Genomic DNA, 21199 nt, shown 5'->3' with positions numbered 1-21199 from the left:
CCGAAGGCTGGCGGCGGGAGGAGGTCTCTCCGCCCCACCGCCAGCCTTTGGAGGAGGTCCGAGGACAGTGGGGAAGACGCGCTGTGCTTCCCCGCTGTCCCGGAGATTTCCCTATGGGCTTTCGTCTTGCGAAGGAAGCCCATAGGGAAATTCGTTTTGCGAAGCGCCTCCAAAACGGAAAACCCTTTCGTCTAGCGGGTTTTCCGTCTTGCGAGGCGTTCGTCTTGCGGGGCACCACTGTAGGTAACAACTAACAAAACAAAACGGGAATAGGCAACACATTTAGTGCTACGTATCCCACAACTCCTTATACCTTAAATATAAAATATCCTGGATTTCACCCACACGTTCAATTTTCCCTCTTCAGAATCCCAAGTCCAAGCTCAGGGTGCAAAAGGCAACACCCACTTTAAAATTAACTCCCCTTCCCCCACCCCTAATATATTTGATAATTCACACTGGTTTTTGAGGGATTTGCAATAACATGATGTTTTGAGGACTTGTGAATCAGTTTCTCCAACTGCCACTCCAAAGATGGCAACTGCAATCTCCCCATCACGCGTGCATCACCGAGAAACAACCACCAGTGGTATTCTGGTACCGTTAACAGTATCGATGCTACAATATTTGTGGACTTAATGTATGATTCTCAAACTCCACCAGGAGTTTGTTTCTGGGGAAGTACCGTATTTTTCACCCTATAGGACACACTTTTTCCCCTCCAAAAATGAAGGGGAAATGTGTGTGTGTCCTATGGGGCGAATGCAGGCTTTCGCTGAAGCCTGGAGAGCGAGAGGCGTCGGTGCGCACCGACACCTCTCGCTCTCCAGGCTCCAGGAAGCTATCCGCAAGCCTTGCGTGCCCGGGGGAACTCCCCCCGGGCGCGCAAGACTTGCGGGCGGCAGCCTGCAGCGCGAAGCACGGGGAGCCCTTTGGAGGATGCCCCGTGCTTCGCGCAGGTGTCCGCAAGCCTTGCGCGCCTGGGGGAACTCCCCCCAGGCGCGCCCGGCTTGCGGGCGGCAGCCAGCAGGGCGAAGCACGGGACGCCCTTTGGAGGACGGCCCGTGCTTCGCGCAGGTGTCCGCAAGCCTTGCGCGCCCGGGGGAACTCCCCCCGGGCGCGCACGGCTTGCGAGCGGCAGCCGGCAGCGCGAAGCACGGGGCGCCCTTTGGAGGACGCCCCGTGCTTCACGCAGGTGTCCGCAAGCCTTGCGCGCCCGGGGGAACTCCCCCCGGGCGCGCAGGGCTTGCGGGCGGCAGCCGGCAGCGCGGAGCACGTGGCGCCCTTTGGAGGACACCCCGTGCTTCGCGCAGGTGTCCGCAGCCTGCCGCCCGGTGGGCGGGGCGCCCTGAAGCAGAGCGCCCCGCGCAGGACAGACATCCGCAGCGTGGGGAGCCGTGCAGGAGTTCCCCGCAGGGCTCCCCACGCTGCGGATAGCAGCCTGCCAACCGGCGCGCATGGCGCCCTGAAGCAGAGCGCCCCGCGCGCTGGACAGACATCGGCCAGCCCCACAAGCTCGGGGGACAGCGGGGAGGCGCAGCGCCGCCATGCCACTGTTCCCTGACCTGGTTTTGGGGAGGAAATAAAGGAAATTTTTTTTTCCTTTATTCCCCCCCCCCAAAAAAAAGTAGGTGCGTCCTATGGGACGGAGCGTCCTATGGGACGAAAAATACGGTAAATACTATAGTAAATATACATAAGTTTGCCTGCTACAGTCTGCCCAATAGAAAACAACATTAGAGCAGATCTTACAGCAAAGATGGGGCTGAGGAACCTGTGGTTCTCCAGATGTTGTGGGACTCCATGTCTCCAATGGGAGCTCCAGTCAGCTTGACCAATGACCAGGGGATGTGAGAACTGTAGTCCAACAGCATCTGGCAGAGCCCAAGAAGTCTGTCCCCGCTGCTCCAATTCCTGGTATAAAACCAGGCGCAAGGTTTCAAGTGCCAGAGCATAATGAAACCTCATACCAACTCCAAAAAGCTTGAGTGAGTGAGCTGGAACTGCTGCAACACAGGGGTGTTGGTGGCTGCCACTGCCTCATTTCCTGTGCTAGGACAACAGCAGTGTTGGGTTGAAATAAACGACAGACGAGTGGTGGGTGTCATATGGGAGGCATCTCTCGAGCATGTCTCAGGGAGTCTCTTTTATTGAATATTACAGCATTGCCACATATGTGCTTGTTGCTGATTGGTTAACGCAAGTACAAAGCAAAGGTTACATATAGACATTAATCATCAATAGATTAAAGGGTGGGAAAGGGAACCCAAAATTGGACAGGCGTGAAAGCTTCCTTATTAAATTATAACTAGTGATTAATATGGCAAGACAAACAATTACTAGTGATTAATATATAGCATTCATCCGTAGATATGGTCAACCAAGCACTAAAAACAGGTCAGACTAAGAACAAGTCAGAATGCAATGTTTTCATGAACTCATGGTGAACTGAACATTCTAGGGTGATGTGCAGAAACAAAACTTTCCTTCAAGCAGCCAGCAATATTACTGTTTTAAAGCACCACTGCACCATGCTACTAGCATTTTAGACCACAGCTATTTCTGGCGCCTTGAACCATGTCCTAACAGATGACGCCCTAACAGATGATCTCCGCAGGCAGCTGGATCGAGGCGGGTCGGGGCTGCTGATTCTTCTAGACCTGTCAGCAGCCTTCGACATGGTCGATCACGAACTCCTGGACCACCGCCTTGCCGACGTGGGGATCCAGGGCACAGTCCTTCAATGGCTGCGCTCGTTTCTCTCTGGTCGGGGACAGAGGGTGGCGCTTGGGGGGGAATTGTCATCCCGCCACTCCTTGGTGTGTGGTGTGCCCCAGGGTGCAATACTCTCCCCGATGCTTTTTAACATCTTTATGCGCCCCCTTGCCCAGCTTGTCCGGAGTTTTGGGCTGGGCTGCCATCAGTATGCTGATGACACCCAACTCTATCTGTTGATGGACGGCCACCCAGACTCGGCCCCAGACACACTGATCAGATGCTTGGAGGCTGTGGCTGGATGGTTACATGGGAGCCGGTTGAAGTTAAATCCTTCGAAGACAGAGGTCCTCTGGCTGGGACGGGACGACATGGGACTGAGGGGGCAACTCCTATCTCTTGCGGGGGTGCAATTAGTGCCAGCACCGTCCGTTAAGAGTTTGGGTGTAATCTTCGATACCTCCCTCTCCATGGAGGCGCAGATTGCAGCTATAACAAAGGCGGCATTTTTTCATCTCCGCCAAGCTAAGCAGTTGGCTCCTTACCTCTCTCGCCCTGACCTAGCCACTGTGATCCACGTGACGGTCACCTCCAGACTGGATTATTGTAACTCGCTCTACGTGGGGCTGCCCTTGAGACTGACCCAGAAACTCCAGCGGGTGCAAAATGCCGCAGCGAGACTCCTTACGGGGTCTTCGCTTAGAGATCACATTCATCCGGTGCTATACCAGCTGCACTGGCTCCCGGTGGAGTACAGGATCAGGTTTAAGGTGCTGGTTTTAACCTTCAAAGCCCTATACGGCCTAGGGCCCTCGTACCTACGGGACTGCCTCTCCTGGTATGCCCCACAGAGGAACTTACGATCTTCAAATAAAAACACCTTGAAGGTCCCAGGCCTCAGAGAGGTTAGGCTGGCCTCAACTAGAGCCAGGGCTTTTTCGGCTGCGGCTCCAACCTGGTGGAACGCTCTGTCACAAGAGACAAGGGCCCTGCAGGACTTGACATCTTTCCGCAGGGCCTGCAAGACAGAGCTGTTCCACCTGGCCTTTGGTCAGGGCGCAGCCTGACTCCCTCCTTTGGCAATCTTTACAAATCTTTAGTTTATGGTTGTCATCAATTTTGATTTTAATTAATTTTTATAATGTTTTATAATGTTGTACTGTTTTAGTGTTGTTAGCCGCCCTGAGCCCGGCTTCGGCTGGGGAGGGCGGGATATAAATAAATTTTTTTATTATTATTTATTATTATGTCCTAAGGGTTCACAGACAAGTCCCTTCCCTCCAGGACCACAGCAGTGCAGTAGCAGTAAAATACTGTAAGGTAACAGTGGGAACTCTAGCCTTTTGGAATGTGAAGTGGAAGAGGCAGCAAGAGTTCTTATCGCTACAAAATGGAAGAGCGATGAAATCCCCTCTATTCTATTCATGAATGGATCCAAAAGCTAACAGATTATGTGGAGTTAGACAGTTTATCAGAAAAAATTAAGAACAAACCAAAACAGGAATTTATCTCAAAATGGGAAGTCTTCAAAGTTTATTTCAAAAACAGTTACAGCAGCATTTGAATAATTTTAGTAGTAGCTTTAAGAAAGATATGAAACTTAAGATAAACCAATAATTAGTTAATTTAAGATACAAGTGTGTGTTGGCAACCAGTAATATATAATTGAAATAAGGAATGGACGGGAGGTCGGGTCTATAGTCTAAGGACCACTTTTTGCTTTATTGATTTGTAATTAATATGGTCTTTATCACTGTTTTTATTTGTATTTTTTCCTTTTTTGGTGTATCATTTTTATTTTTTTTTAAAAATGTGAAGTGGAAGAGAACTGCCCATCTCTGTTGCACTTTACAACTGCAGCATAAGTCTCTCCCTGTTGTTTTAGCAGCTAAAGTGGGGGAGCCGTAAGTCTGTGACATAGCTGGAACTGCCATGGGCGAGACAGGTCAAGGTTAGGAGGCCCTGTTTACTCCCACAATGTGTGAGGCTACTCTTAAAGCCATAAGCTCCAGCCTCATGCTTTCCTCACAGCTGGATTGAAGCTGTAGTCATTGGAGTCTTAAGGAAAACACTTATTCCTGCAGATAAAAGGTGCTTGCTCCAGTGCTTTTCACTGTGGTTACTGAAGCCCTTCTTAAAAAAAAGAAAACGAGAATCAAAAAAGATTAAGGACTTAATCTTGGAAAGATTAACAACAGCATCACATTAAAATCAGACTTCTTCCAGGGAGGGATAATGAAATGCTTGTTCTGTACAAATACAGTCAACTGTATTATAGATTTCAGAGGTTCAACGCACTGGTCTGCTTTTCTTCTGTATCATGTGATTCTCACAAAGGTGTCTTAATTTAGCTGGGATTTCTAGCTGGGAGGAAAACACAGCTTTTTACTAGATATAAAATATAGCAGGTCTAGGAAAAGTCAGATCTCCACAACAAATGACATTCTTGGGACCTATAGCAACAAATAAGCATTTAATCACATGAGACGACAACAATTTGGAAAAGTTCTTTGTCACAATTGTCCTTCATTCTTAAGCTATGGCACCATCTATAACTCTAGCCATAGAACAAAAATTAATGATTTTCAGATCAGGCAGCTCTTAATGATGACTAAATCTGAGACACCAGCCAATCTCCAATATACAGCTCCACAAAATGTTTTTTTTAAAAGTATATTACTCTCACTGCTGCACATTTATACAGCGTTTGCCCCCAAATGACACTATGCCTATCTGAATCATATTGCAACCCATCTGCATGCAGTATATATGCCTCACAAAGCCAGAAAAGGGTTCTGATATAATCTGATTAAACTCTCTGCTGTAAAACAAGATCCTTCATGCATTTAATCACACCCGTACAGGAACCACTTCCTCTTCCCTTACATTCTTCATTCTGATGTTAGTATGCCACAAGTAAAAAGCAGAAATGAGTTAAGTGTCCAATAGTGGAAACTCACCCCAAAGACTAATTTGCTATAGCAAGTCCAGATCGTTCTAGCAAACAAGTCAATATACATGGTACCAAGAAGAGATAGGATCAATAAATAAGCTCAAGGGTTTTCCTTGACTCCTTTTTCAGAGTGGCCACAGTGACACGTACATTGGTCAAGTCTAGGTTAGATTACTGCAACATGCTTTCTGTGGGTCTGCCCTTGAAGAGGGCTTGGAAACTGTAGCTGGTGCAAAATGCAGCAGGCAAAATACTATCATCTGCACTTTGCAGATCATAATACGCCAGCCTTACATCAATTGTTCTGGCTTTAGGTTCATTCATGTGCTCATTTCAAGGTGTTGGTTCTTACCTATAAAGCCCTAAGTTATTTAGGACCAGGTTATCTGAAGAACTGCCTTTTTTCATATTAACCTGCCTATAGGTTAAAATTGAATTGGCAAGATGTGCAATCCAGCCAGGATCAGTGTACTATGTTCAAACCATCTTGCCCTGGTGAGCAACCTGGCTGCCGAATTCTGCACTAGCTGAATTTTTTGAACCATCTTCAGAGGCAGCGTATAACGCATTGCAGTAATCTAGCCTAGAGGTTACAAGAGCATAGACAACAGAGGTTAGGCTATCCCTTCTCCAGGTAGGGGCACAGCTGGGCCACCGGCTGAAGCTGATGGAAGGCACTCCACACCACTTTTAATATTTGCTAAAATGATGCTTATAATAATTTGAATTATTTAATGGTTGTATTGCTTTATAGTATTGTAAAATGTGTCAGGGGCCTTTATTCAGGGCTGAAAAGCAGTATAGGAATGCTCTCACAAATAAATAAATAAATAAGCAAGCATTCGTCCCCCTGCCCAACCCAGTGCTGAACACTTTAAGTAAATAATTAAAATGAAATATATAGACATAGACATGTTTTGGATAGGCTATGTTTTCCTATGTCTCAAAACATTTTATTTGAAACCTATATTTTTAATTCAATTTGGCACTAAGAAGAGCAAAGGTGGGCAAGTGTCATATCTAAAACTCATATTGTTATTTGATGGCTTTAAATGATGATCGGCTATGACTTATAGGGGGGAATGTATTATCATTAGTCTGTATTATCGTCAGGAATTCCTATATTTCTTCCAAGATGTTTCAAATTTCACCTATATCTCGAACCATGTGTCCAGGAAATGGGGTAGAAAGTTGAGCCTGGGCCAATATTATTTTTCTCTAATTGCTAATAGCCAACAGAGTGTTTCCTGGGGGGGCGGGCACACAAAACTCTGCAGCTTCCTGGATTAAAAGTAGATTTGAGGTCAGTTCTGAAAATGTGGATATATATACAGAAATAGCATGGAAAAAAGGGGGGGACCCGCTCTTCCTCCCTGCTTTGTCACTGCAAATGAGTGAACAGAGGAAAATGATTTACAAAACATGATTTTTAAGTGCTTTGAAAAGCTGGTATGATTCTGTTTTGAGATCTGCATATGTGCCTATAGTATGGTTGCAAGCAGTATAGTTGACCCATATGGATCTCTAGCATTATTCATGAAAGCTTCAGTCTATTGAGCAGGGCTGCTGGTAGGTGCATATAAGACTCTGGGCACCGCTGCCATGAAGCAAGAGGTGTGTGTGTGCCTAGGGTCCTGCTGGCACTGTTCTCCACATTGTGCCCAGCCACCCTGTAAACAAAAAAAATGGCTAGGAAGGGAGAAAGGGGTAGGAGATCCAGGGGCCCTGGGATCACCCCTACCCATGTCCCTGATATTGAGAGTATCCCACGGTGTATGCATCTGCATTAATTTTTGAAATATACTCAGAGTCGAAAGTGGATTTCATGCTCTTTATTCAGCTCATAGAGGTGAGGAGGAGTGGAAGTTCCCTCAGAATGTCTGCTTTATATACATTATTTACACAATGGGCCCCACGTGATTGGCTAATTCCGGGATTCTCCTGTAGGCCACTCAGGTTGCGGATTCACTTCCACCTGGAGCTGGATTGGGTGGCTCCTGTGGACCAATCAGACTGCTGCATTCTGGATCCTATTGTTCTAGGACCAATCAGACTGCTGCATTCTGAATCCTATTCAACTCAGTACATAACAATTTTTATCTGACCTTTTCTGCCCATATCAGAACGGCTGTGAGAAAACCACATGTATTGTCAAATCAAAGAATCATAGAGTGGGAATGGACCATGAGGGTCATCTAGTGCAATCCCTGCAATGCAGGAATCTTTTTGCCGAATGTGGGGCTCAACCTCACAACCCTAGGATTAAGAGTCTTATGCTCTATCACCTGAGGTATCTGAATAATTTCAGGGACGGAGTTGGTGAAGGCTTTGAAAAAAACACAACAACATCCTGTAGGATCAAGGTTTTAAATGTTGCTACTTTTCTGCAATCAACTACAGTGGTACCTCGGGTTAAGAACTTAATTCGTTCCGGAGGTCCGTTCTTAACCTGAAACTGTTCTTAACCTGAAGCACCACTTTATTTTTTTTAAAAAATATTTTTTATTGATTTTCCAACACAAATATACAATCTTATTGAAATTTCCACAAATTTAGTTCTTTTTGGACTTCCTTCGGCTTCTCTGACAATCATCCGTATTTACCTCTCAATTACGCATTTCTTCTGATTATATTGCCATTAAACTTCCCTCCCACTTCTATTTCTTTTTAACAATATATCTCAGCTTTCACAGTGCTTCTTGAAACCCCACCAGTGTTGTTTGCACATCACATATTCTTTTCAGATATTCAACAAATTTCCCCCAGTCCTCGATGAACTTTTGGTCTCGAAGATATCTAATTTTCCCAGTTAGTCTGTCCAGCTTCAGTCTCCATTCTTCTATCGTCGGTATTTCCTCTTGTTTCCATTTCTGGGCCAGTAGAGTTCTTGCTGCTGTAACTGCATATTGAAAAAGTTTACAGTCTTTTCTTCTTATTTCCTTTTCTGTAATTCCTAAAAGAAAGGTCTCTGGTTTCTTTACAAATGTATATTTTAACATCTTTTTCATTTCATTATAAATCATCTCCCAGAAACCCTTCACTTTCTTACACTCCCACCACATGTGATAAAACGTTCCTTCTTTTTCCTTACATTTTCAACACTTATTACACATCTTATACATTTTTGCTAATTTTACCGGTGTGATATACCATCTGTAAAACATTTTCATAACATTTTCTTTTAATGCCGTACAAGCAGTGAATCTTAAATTCTCCTTCCACAGTTTCCCCCAATCCTCAAACTGTATATTGTACCCAAAATCTCTGGCCCATTGTACCATTACCGATTTGACTTCTTCATCTTTCGTATTCCATTCCAACAATATTTTATACATTTTTGACAAAATTTTACAATTATTATTTATCACATCTGTCTGGAACTTTGAGTCTTTTTCTGCATAACCACTTTCTTTAATGTCTTTTTTAAACATTTCATTAACCTGAAAATAATGCAACCAATCATAAACATGTACTTTGACTTGTTCATATGACTTTAATTTCCATTTTCCTCCTTCTTTGGTTATCAATTCACCATATGTAATCCAAGAAGCACCACTTTAGCTAATGGGGCCTCCTGCGGCTGCCGCACCGCCAGAGCACGATTTCTGTTCTCATCCTGAAGCAAAGTTCTTAACCCGAGGTACTATTTTTGAGTTAGCAGAGTCTGTAACCTGAAGCGTCTGTAACCTGAAGCGTATGTAACCCAAGGTACCACTGTACACACCATATTTTCACACACATTTTACTGAAAGTAGGTCACACCTGGCTGGCAGGTAACTCTGACAGCATCTGTTTCTGTCGCTATTCCCAGCAGTGTCCCTAAACACTGAACAGCCTGGGTCCCCCCCCCCTTTCCAATAGTTTTCAGGTAGAAATGTAATCTCAGTGTGGGAACTGGATCATGGTGACAAAGGGATTAACAGGTGATGAAGGAATCTTCGTGCTATGCAGGTTTTCAGTTCTCACAATACTACTTTTTCTTTCTTTTCTTTTTTTAGGTTCCTGTCTGATTGAATACTGGAAACATGGACCTTGGCTAGAAGCAATCAGCTGCCCACTCTGCAGACAGAAAGTAAGAGTTTTCTCTTGTGATCGTCTGCTCTTTGGCAGTCACAAGAGGAGGTGGAAATATGTACCAGGAATAATCCTTATAAATTTGCAGGCTACTACAAAACATCTGCATCTCTCATTTGATGCCTGTCAAATCAGGGAACACCTATCAAATATTAAACAATGCGCTTACAGCAGGCTTTTTATTACAGCTGGCTGGCTTCTTGCATTGCGTTCGGCTCACCCAAGATGAACTCCTTATACTCCTCTGATCTTGGCCGCTAGCTGCCTGCCTTGGCACAATGCGCAAAGGTAGCAGAATAAGGAAGGCAGCCTGCCGGGGAGGAAATTTACCCACTGGAGGACAAAGCCTATGAGTCAGGGGTCAAAGACATAATAACAAAAGGCTTATTAAAAGCATAATACAGCACTGATTTGTCTTTTAGTTCTAATCTAAAGAGACGCTTCATGCTTTTTTCTTTTTTACCTGAAGGTCATTCTTTTGTACAACATGCCTTGTGAAAATCAGCCCGAGAAGCCGAGCAAACAAATTGTGTATGACATCAGAGATTACAACAAACGCTTCTCAGGGCAGCCTCGGCCTGTAAGTAGCAACTTTTAGACATTCCTGGCTTAAAACGCAGCTAAGGTTGTTGTCTTTCTAAATTCTGATCGAAGCTGGTTTGGGGAAATACACTGTAGAACACAGTATTTCACAAGAGACAACAAGGTAGATACAGAATAGCTATGGATTGTGCCAAACACTGAGCATACACTGAGCTTCCCAAACCAGCAATAGGAGTGGACTGAACACAGAATAAATGGGAGTGTGTACACAGCGTGGTTTCCTGCTTGAGTGTGCGCTCCACATAAAATGAACCAACTTCTTAAAAGTGGCACCCAGTATTCTCATTAGCCAAATTTGCACAATGCAAAACATGTATTTTTAATGGGGCAATAAGGAAAGAGTCACTACTGGATGGGGGTGATTAGGAAAAAAGGAGGAAGAAGGATTGTTGCTGGCAGATTTTTAGTCATCCCTATAATTCTCGTCTTCTTACTTAACAAATCCAAAACAGCAGCATGAGAAAAATAAAGAGTTTCATAACCTTACCCAAATTTTATGTCCAGTTCACAGATTATCTTTATGACATGCCGCTTCTCATCAACCTGGCCGTACGAGGGATCTTCACGCTGGGCGGTTTGGTGTGGATCTTCTTCCTCAGAGTTGTCATCTGTTGTTTTGGAACCTTCATGTGCTTGACTTCTTCGTTGGATCTGATGCCAGAACCTCTTTGTGGAATTCTGGGTGTGTTTGATGACCTAGTTGTTGTTTTCCTACTTTTAATCTGTATGATAAACATTTGCTCTCAGATGGAATCAGAAGGGGCGAACATGACGAGCTCTACAACGCAAAACATTTTGTTGGAATCATAACGGGCTGAAGCGCCGGCTATTCATAATGGGGAAACCAACCAGACAACAGTGGATTTTCCTAGTCTCTGGAAGTGACACAGAATGGCCTTAGCTTTGAAGAATGCTAAGGGTTGGTGTGCAGCGCTGGAGTTTATGGAAGAGCAACGGTTGGGTGGAGGCTGTAATGTTAATCATGGGTTAACACCCAACAATGTCCACAAGTCTCTAGAAGTGCAGTGCTGCCATTCTAAAATGACAATTTCGCATTTGTGGTACTTAAGACTGACTCCTAGAAGGCACAGTGGTCAAGATCTGATCCAACTGTTTCACAGCTCAACAGCTCAGATATGGCTAGAAAACATGAAGTACATATAAACATGAAAATACTGTACTGCTACTCTGATTAATGGGGAGCCCTCAAAACGACAAATGATTTTTTGCACATCATTAAAAGACTATAGAGAGACAAAGAGGAACAGGCAGACTTGTGTGTGCTTGGCGCACACAGGGGGAAAACGTCCGCTAGAAGGTCCAGTACAGACCTCCAGATTCAGCAGCTTACTGATCTAAGATAATCCTTTGCCATGTGCAGTATTACAGATACATGTATAGGGATTACGGTTTGGATATGCTTGCCAATAGTTGCAACAGTCCTCATATTGCCAGCCATCAATAAATGCTCCCCAAAACTGGCACAAGGGTATTAGAATGGATCAGAAAAGGCACCCTGGAGCACCGTTATTTGAGTCTTTTGGATATAAGCATGCTCTTTGAAAGTCACTTCCTTATGCTGAGGCTCCCAGTTGTGCTTTGGTTTCAAGGTGGCTTTGTGTACTGTAAGCAGGTTTCATACACATCCTTATAGTAACTTAGGACAAAACCAAATGAAAATCCATGCTATCTGATATAAGCACTGACGTCTTGAGCAGCATGGGGCTATATAAATACAAAGGAAGTAAAAATGACCAGGAAGTTCACCTCCTCTTGGAGATCTCTATGGAAACTAGGTTTTAAATCCCGACTGTATGCAAGGACGTTTTGTTTTTTGTTTTGCTGTCTTTTATTGTCTATGTTTGCTTTTTAAATTATGATTATATATTGTGTTTTGAATATATTGTTGCAAGCCACCTGGGGAATATTTATTGGTGGGCGGCTATATAAATCTAATAAATAAATAACCAATGAAAAAACTATGAATCCAGTTTATATGTAGCCTGTTACGTGTTTGCATGGTGGAAAGGAATTCGGGTTTTTATGTGTTAGCTGTGCATAAGAATGCATGCGTATAAATATTTATTGTTTACGGTGTTCTGAAACTTGTTGTGCATTTCTTCTTCTAGCACGTGCACACATCCTAATATTTATTTGTTTATGAAGTCCCTGGTGATATGATTGCTACAATCCATGGGTTATGAAGTGCAGGGCAAGAAAGAACAAATGCAATATGTGTTTACAGATACAAGGTTTGCAACAGGAGTACAGAATCTCATAGATTGGTTGTTCTGGGCAGGATCTTTCCGGCCACCTACTGTAACAATTGCTTCCTGCTTCTTGTTGCTTGAGAGACTTCATATCCTGGGGGAGGCAGCAGGTGAAGGACTGCGATCTAACTGTGCCTCATTCTACCGCAAGGTGGTGCTATAGAGCACGAACATTGAAATGCTGCCTGGGACAACAGTGTTTAAAGTTAATTGAACCAGACATTTGTGCTATTTCTGGCTACCCATAAGATTAACTGGCTACTTTGCAACCTCATTATCTGAAATCCTTACCCTTCCTTTATGTTGCTAGGGAATAGCAACCTGGGGGAGAACCGTGTGTGTGTGTGTGTGTGTGTGTGTGTGTGTGTGTGCGCGCGCGCAAGGAAAAGCCCAGAGGTGAAAGTTAGACATGGAGTAGGAGAATGAGCCCAGGAAAACGGAAGAGGGCAATTTATTTAGGGACTCAGGGTATATATCCTGACCTTTGATGTGAACTAGACCCACAGGGTGTAAATGGACATGTGTTTAACTCTTAGTGATGAGCTAAAATAAATGCATGAAATATTTAAGGAGAGGGATTTTATGGAAGTTCTAGATTAATTTTGCTGTAAATGTTGATGGTGGCGGGTTATAGCAGAAAGCTGATCCCAATCTAAGATGGTAGGAAGGAAAAATACAGGGTGAGTCCTTTAAAAGAGGCCCCATGGATACAGAGTACAGATGATCTGTGGGGCCTCTTGTATACTGTAAGACTTCATCTGACTTATCCCATAGCAATTTGTCACTTGCTTTCACTGGAGGTAAAAGCCCCTTCTTTGATTTGGTATTTGGCAGTAGCTTAGAGAACCTGCTCAACAGGCAATAAAGTATTCAACGTATTTTTATAAAATTAGAAATGTAAGTACATTATGAAGCATCACTGATTTAGATAAAGGAATAAAGAAATAGAATGTGTGTGTGTGGGGGGAACACCACCACTCTTCCAACGTCATGAGTAATTCTCCTTCATGGTGTCTACAAACTCTGCATGATGGTTTTGTATTCCCGCTGATGTTCCACGAGTTTCAGAAACACCTGGTACTTCTTGTCATAAAATCTGTGGGGAAAGCACAAATTGAAGCAATGAAAACTCTAGGAAAGTACTGTACTTGTCATTTTTAAAAAAAGAAAATAAGAATCTACGATGACCCCTTTTGTGCAGGTCACACTCACCGAAGTGAAGGGGACTTGTGCAAGGGCACACAATTGTCTTTGTGCTGCTCCTGTGTCCTTTGAGAAAGCTTACCTGGAAAATGCCTATGGCCATAAACTTTACCCCCAGTTTGACACTAAAGATGCAGGTTGATTTGTTTAAAAGAAGAAATACCCTTTCTCACTCTTGCAGGCTCCCCATTCGCAGGCTGTAAAAGTGAGGTAGAGGGAATCTGGTAATTTCTGGGGAAGGGAGGGGGACGGGAAGCAAAAGAAATGTGTGTGAAATTGTCTTCATCAGCAGTGGCATTCCTCCTAATCTGTATATATATTGCACGTGTCTGGCCTGACATGTTAATAAAGACCAAGGTTTCAAAGGCATAGTTCAAAATATTCTAAACTAGGAAGCTGCCCTTCCCCCATGGCAAGTGACAATGTATCAGACTGCTAAAGCAATGGCTGTGCTGAATACACAATAGTAATACAAGCCCACTCCCCAGCTTGTGGGAGTCAGGGGGGATTAAATTGTGAACACTTCCAACACATCTTTAATTAATTAATTAATTAATTAATTAATTAATTAATTATTATTATTATCATCACTATTAAAAACTGGATCCATCTTGCCCTGTCTCCATTTTAAAGTTTACATTTTCTTATACTAAAAACTTACAACCAGATTAAAGTCTTCATTCCAAATTGAAAATAAAAATTGGAAGAATCAATTAGGACATCTGTAGACCTTCCACTAAGCCTGTAGATGGTGCTGTAGCACTTCTTGAATAAGTTCTCTCTCTGTCCCCCCCCCCCCCATTGCTTTATATTATGAAGCAACATGTGCTGTAATTTATATCTGATTGGGGCACACAATATGGCATAGCACAGTAATGTAGCAAAGCTGCATTAAGAAAAAATGAAAGCTATTGTACAGCTTCGAAATAAAAAAATATATTAAAGGTTTTCTTGGGTTACAAAAGTACGTGCATGAGTAACCCTGAAATAGCCCTGTAGATGAGCATTTTAATAACCCACTCACAACAGTCTTTTATCCCAAACATCCCAGTTGCCATCTTTTGTTTTTCCAATATTATTTAACCTTGGTTCTTTGCAGTGATAGATTTCGGTTCTTGCTATAGCATCTCCTTCATTCGGGGACTTTTCTCCTCCTTTGACCTCCCTAACTCAACTTTTAGTCTTCTTTTGGGCCCATGAATACATCTTTCTGCACTTATTTGCTCTGTGAACTGTTTGCTAGTTTTCTGCCTCCTCATATCCCATTCCTAATTGCATGCCCCCCCCCGAAAATCCCCCCCCTCTCATTTACCTCCTAGCTGGCAACTGAAGCACCACACTAGGGAAACGCCAGCTCCTGAACAGCCACATAGATTTCTGCAGTATCGGCAGTTTCTTTCTTTGTCTCAACATCCCCAAGTACTTGGGGTAGAGTTTTAACCATACGTAGAGGTTGCTATACTTTCAGATCTTTTTAACCTACCACATGGTGGCCAACACACATCTGCACACCCTGGCTATGCTCAGGAGGTCTGCTTGCTTAATCGTTACCCTACTTCCTCCTTTACTCCATGTAGTCCCTTCCCCTTCCAGTGGCTCAAGTGACGCAGTAAATATGTATCAGGGTATACAACAAGTGGGGCGACAGCAGGGGGCGCAGGTGACTAAATGTGAAGGGCAGCAGAGGAAAAGCACTGGGTAGGGAAGAGTTTAAGCAGCTCCTGCTCACCCCTTCTGCCCTGCAAATTATCACCTTTACAGCAAAAAAGCATACCTAGGGTCTTCAAGCACTGTGTTGGCCGCCCTATGTTTGGCTGAAATACAGGTATTCTCCCCCCCACCCGCACTTATGTGAGCGTTACGTTCTGGGCCTTCATGTGCATAAGTGAAAATCAAATAAGTGGGGAGCACCCCCTACAAAACCTCTCTCTTCAACTAGAATAGAAGCTTGGGCAAGCTGGAGGCTTGAGGACGTGCTGAAAATGGATGCTGCTGCTGTGCTACCACGCATGTCAGCTGCTAGGCGGGGAGGCTGAGCAGCCTAAACAAAGCCTTCTGTGCCTCTAGTCTCCTTCAGGGCTTCCTCCACTCACATTGAAGTTCTCTTTGGGCTCCAGGGAGGGTCTCCTTGCGAGCCACGGGGACTCTCCAGGTCTATCCTGCCATTTCCAGGTTTGAATTAAATTACTTATTTGTTTCCCAGTACCACACAAATACACAGTCGTGTGTGACGCCTAAGTGGTGGTTGGGGGGGGGGGATACCTGTGTATATCTTGGTTTCACCTCAAAAGAACTTTCTGTACTTTGAAGCATTCAGATGGCAGAGATATTTGCACATCTAACTGATGTAGTTCCTTAAGGTTGTATGACCACCATGTTTTGATAAGTCCTGTGTCTTTCCCATTGGAGAGGTGAAGAAAGAAGGAAAATATGTTAAGCTCTGTCCAGCACCATGCAAAAAGTCAAGAGTAGACAGCTTTAACTGTAGACAGTGTAGCTCTTTTACGCCGATAAGCTGAAGAAGAGAAAAACAAGACTCCATTACCTTTTATCCTTGTGGTTTGGCAGCACAACTCTCCCAACTCTTCCCATTTTCTCCATTGCATCCTGTTGAAAGATCGACAGTAGCTGCAGTGGCCTGTTTCAGTTTAACATTCTTAGTAAAGGAACAAGATGTTTCAGGAATCAAAGGGAACGCCACTGAATAGTGTTGTTCTGGGTTAACACACCAGAGCACTTGAAATATGGCCTATCCCATTATCAGACAGCAATGGGAATGCAGCAATGCAGACTGCTCAATAAGTCAGACACCCTTGCAGGGAGCTCTGGAGAAGAGCAAAATAATCTGATCACTATCACCCAAAAAGTACTTACAAGTGGTGGTTTGCTGATGTTTTGGTGAAGACATGCTGGACAAATCCACCACTGTATTCGCAATAAAGAGGATGAACTGGGAAATATATCAAACTAGCCAGCCATGGCTGAGGCTCAATGAAAGCAATGGGATTTGACTTGAACTCAGGTCCCATTAACTTGCATCTGCCACATGTAGGATAAATGAGTGGCTTGATGTCTCCCTGGCAGTACTCCCCCCACCCCCAACAACTGCACATACATAGCAACATGTTTGCAAAAATCCTGAGGAATGTGTGGATGTTGCAGCCAGGGTGCAGGAACATCTGGGACAGGACCATGAGGCAAAGTCCCTCCCTCCCCTCCATGCATGTGGAATGAATCAACAAATGGATCAAAGAGGCCTTAGTTAGGAATATAAGGCGAGCTTTCCTGGACCAGACCAAAGCCCATCTAGGCTATGTTCCTACAGTGGCCAGCCAGCTGCCTATGGGAAGCCTCCAAGCCCAACCTGCTTCCCAGCAGCTGCCTCCAAAACTGGGCATAGTGCCTAGGTAGCATGGCTAGTGGTCACTGATAACTCCATCCTCCACGAATTTATCTGACCCCCTTTCAAAGCCATCAAAGGAGGTGGCCGTTACTACATTTGGGGATAGTGAATTCTATAATTTAACTACGTGCTGTGCAAAAAGTGCTTCCTTTTCGTACTGACACTTCCAATGCTTAGTCACTTTGGATAGTCCTGGGTTCTAGTATTACAAGAGAGGGATAAACAACTCCTATCTGCTTTCACCACCCCATGCACACATTTTGTGTACCCCTGTCATGTTCCACCTGGCCCTTTTCTCTAAACTAAAATTTTGTAACATCTCCTCATGGCGGAGTTTGCTCTAGCTCCATGACCACCGGCAGGATTTTCTAAATCATTTGCAGCTGCCTAATATCCCTTTGAGGTGTGCCAACCAGAACCATATGCAGTACTGTATTCCAAGTCTGCATGCACTATAATTTGTATAATGGCCTTATGACATTGGCATTCCTCCCACCCCCACCCCAATTTTCAAACCCTTTCTAATGATCCCTAACAAGTAATTTGGTGCGTGTGTGTGTTTTTTTACAGTTGCCATGTGCTGGGTCAACATTTTCATTGAGCTATGCATCATTATCTCTTTTCTGGCCAGCCCCTGCCAGTTCAGACCCCATAAGCATATACAGGAACTTAGTCCTACCCAGACACTCACCCAAACGTCACTTTGCACTTGCTTACACTGAGGGCTTATCTACACTTTATTTTGTCCCACTGCTTCCACCCCAGGGAAAACTGCTCTTTAGCGCTCAATAGGAACGAACAGCAATTCGGGTTCTCTCCGGATTGCTGTTTGTTCCAGTTCAGAGCAGGTTTTCCCCAGGAAAGGAGCAGGGCAAGGGGACAAGTCCTCTGTTGCAGTTATAGCTTAACTTTAGCTGTATTGGGCACTTGTTAATATTCTCAGTCATTCTGACTTTCACGGCTAGAACACAGTTCCGTTCTGTGCACTGGCTAATCCGGCAGAATGTACTCAGATGAGATTGGTCTGACTGTACAGCCATACTCCCAAAGGTACAGTCAGACACACTCAAATAAGATTCAGGACCAAATGAACAACACGCTAGAAAAATCTGTGACAAAGGTCTTCCAAGATTTGCAGCCGTGGTACATTCTGTGCACTAAAGGAACCAGCTACAATTCAATGCAAAGTCTGTTTAAGACATTGATTTAAGCATGCTTAGCACTCCAGTGGATTGTGCCCATCATTATATCTAAAATATTAAGTGGGACCAACAACAGCAAAACATTGCACAGCAGAGTATTTCTGCTCACTGCCAGCCATACTCTCTCCCATTCTTCTCCATTCCATTCTCCCCCTTAACAGGCAGCCAGCAGCCCATCACTACTGAGCAGGCCAAGTCAGCACTCCCCCCCCCCCCCACCCAATGATTTTCTTTTTTCTTTTTGGGTATTTCTGCAAACGTCAGAGTTCTGCCAAACCTGCTGATACAAACTTTGGTGCTGTTTTGACTACACAAGAACAGCAGTCACACTTGAATGTTACAAGAAGACGTAATACTGGCTGCAATGATTATAAAACCTTTAGCATAAAATGCTGAAGCTTATTAGCAGAAAGGCATTGTTGATGAAAGATGGGTAACTAAATAATTGGCAGCAAAGGGAAGTGCAGAATTCTGGATTTGCAAGGGATAGCTATTCAAAATTTGTGCCCAGCAAAGCAGATTGCCCCTCAGCTTCCAAATGGATGGGTCAGAGGAAGCCACAAGATCCAAGCACATACCTGCTATTAATTAATCAGGCGCCCAAGTTTTTAGTGTCCTATGGCAACGGGAAGTACTGAAAAACGTTTGAAATCCGTTTTTCCTTTTTGGGTTTGGCAGAGCGCAGAACCCTTGAATTCCAAATATTGGCTTTTTTAAAGTATGCCCTTACTGACGCAACCTTTAGCAACTCCGGATTCAAAGTCTACCAACTTTTAGCAATTGTAAGTCTAGAGTCAAAGGCCTGAGATCTAGTTGACATATAATGGAAGGCAGGTGGCAGTCTTACTGCAGAATAGGATGGTTGTGCTGTTTTGGAGAACCCTTTGATGTGCAAAAAGGGGACTTGCAAAAGAAACTAGTCTCAAGGCAAAGTCTGAAGACTGGTTGCCTGGTTTCAACTGGACATGCAATTTTTTTTGCATTTTGCCTTGCTCAACTGCAGCTTCCATTCCAGTGCCCTCCCTGCAGGCTGAATATCACTATTTGCACTGCAGCATACAATGGGCACATGAGAGTTGGTTTTTCTCCCTCAGTTATCGGTAATGTCACAGGAACTATCCAATAGTTTCATGAAAACCATATTCCAGGCAGCACTATAATTTCCAACAGCTCTATGCTAGCTGGGAGGAAGAATCGCATTTCCCCAGCAATTATATTTTGCTCCGAGTGCTGGGAATATGGAATCCCTTCCCAACAAGAGCACTTCCTTGAGAGAAGATCTCTGATGCCCACAAAGCAAAGGGACGGTAAATGTGCACTTGCTGAGCTGCAAGCTGATTATGTGGGAGGCTTTACGTATCCTGGAAAGGAAGGAATCTAGTCTGAAAAGAGAAGGACAGCTGGCAACTCCCTCGAGCAATCTAGTCTTTCCTCTCTGGGTCACAGGTATTGTACAGAGAACATTCTCTGCTTGGCTGAGGCACTCATTATTCTTTTGGAGATGATCCAGCCTTTCAGATAAATATATACTTGCCCACGTTTTATTTAAAAGCAGTTATTCACTTAGCCTCAAAGATTTTCCCCCTCCAGACTTCTGGGAAGAAGAAAACACCCACCCACACAAGCCATAAAAAGATGAAATGGCTTCTTTCAGAGGAGGGGGAGAGACAATGCCATACTTAGTGCCTTGTCATGAAGCACCATTTTAGATCTATTTTTGTTATTTATTCAATCACTGTCTCTGCATTAATGTTGGCCGATATAACCTCTACGCTCTCCAGCAGGCATGCGGCTCAAGGGATGCCCTCCATGGTCCACTTCTAATTTTAAAAGAGAATATGAGAGGTGAAAAGGACTTTCCTCACCGCCATTATTTCATTAATCCCCCAATTAGACTTTATAACTACATGGAAAGGGAAAGGGTATTGGGAATGACTTGCGAAGGCTATGCCTTCAAAGGTGGCATATAAATAAACATATATATATATATATATAATACCAAAGAACAACAATAGTATGAAATTCTAGAGTTTTGGAAAGCTTCCATGTCAAGCGCAATAGTGTGTCAAGGTCACATGGGAGTCAGCCAATAGCACAGCCAAGATTGCAGTCTCTTCAGTTCTTGCTCAACTCAAAATATACCCCGTATTTAAAAAGTCACTGTCAATCAGGGTCATGGGAAATGCCAAAAGTGTTCAGATCAGCAGTCTATTGAATTTGGGTGCTTATCTCTAAGTATAGCATAATGGCAAGTATGTTCTTCAGGGATAAAGGCTTCATGTTCAGATCAGTATTTCCAGCTACCAAACTGATAGTACTCTCCTATACATGTGTAAGAAGTAGGCCCCACTGAGTTCAATAGATGTGTACAGTGGTACCTCGGGATACATACGCTTCAGGTTACATACGCTTCAGGTTACAGACTCCGCTAACCCAGAAATAGTACCTCAGGTTAAGAACTTTGCTTCAGGATGAGAACAGAAATCGTGCTCCAGCAGCATGGCGGCAGCATGAGGCCCCATTAGCTAAAGTGGTGCTTCAGGTTAAGAAGAGTTTCAGGTTAAGAACGGACCTCTGGAACGAATTAAGTACTTAACCCGAGGTACCACTGTATAGAATTGCAGCCTTAATTTAAAGAACGTAGCAACTTATTTTTAGGCAGCTCAGTAAGAAGGGGCTCCCACAAAATATGGAAGTCATTCTCGTGTGTAGTTTGTCACATGGGATGTATACAGACAGGCCCATTTAGCCTTGTCTCTTGTTTGAAGCAGGCTTA

The 21199-nt window shown here is 44.0% G+C and overlaps 2 protein-coding genes and 1 long non-coding RNA gene across 7 annotated transcripts in view; 2 read left to right on the top strand and 1 right to left on the bottom strand.

Annotated features, from left to right (window-relative positions):
- LOC309344643 (E3 ubiquitin-protein ligase RNF170-like) overlaps positions 1-11162 on the top strand; it is a 36616-nt gene extending 25454 nt beyond the window's left edge. For all 5 annotated transcript variants that reach the window (XM_081867271.1, XM_081867267.1, XM_081867269.1 and 2 more), the window contains 3 exons: positions 9667-9740; positions 10212-10322; positions 10850-11162. In XM_081867271.1, the coding sequence (XP_081723397.1) occupies positions 9667-9740; positions 10212-10322; positions 10850-11155 (491 nt within the window). In that variant the 3' untranslated portion in view covers positions 11156-11162. The remainder of the gene's footprint in view (positions 1-9666; positions 9741-10211; positions 10323-10849) is intronic.
- A 1699-nt stretch (positions 11163-12861) lies between these two features.
- LOC309344676 lies at positions 12862-13553 on the top strand. Its single transcript, XR_014157841.1, has 2 exons — positions 12862-12959; positions 12999-13553. It is a non-coding gene; the product is annotated as an uncharacterized lncRNA (long non-coding RNA).
- Positions 13480-21199, bottom strand: part of FGGY (FGGY carbohydrate kinase domain containing) — a 149258-nt gene continuing 141538 nt past the window's right edge. The window contains exons 15-16 of the mRNA XM_081867225.1: positions 16364-16425; positions 13480-13711 (exon numbers count right to left, since the gene is read on the bottom strand). Of these exons, the coding sequence (XP_081723351.1) occupies positions 13630-13711; positions 16364-16425 (144 nt within the window). The 3' untranslated portion in view covers positions 13480-13629. The remainder of the gene's footprint in view (positions 13712-16363; positions 16426-21199) is intronic.

Source organism: Podarcis erhardii, assembly GCF_964252035.2.
Source record: "Podarcis erhardii genome assembly, chromosome: 6".
Taxonomy (NCBI): domain Eukaryota; kingdom Metazoa; phylum Chordata; class Lepidosauria; order Squamata; family Lacertidae; genus Podarcis; species Podarcis erhardii.
The sequence above is the reverse complement of the archived record's forward strand: the minus strand, read 5'-3'. Positions and strand labels throughout refer to the sequence as shown.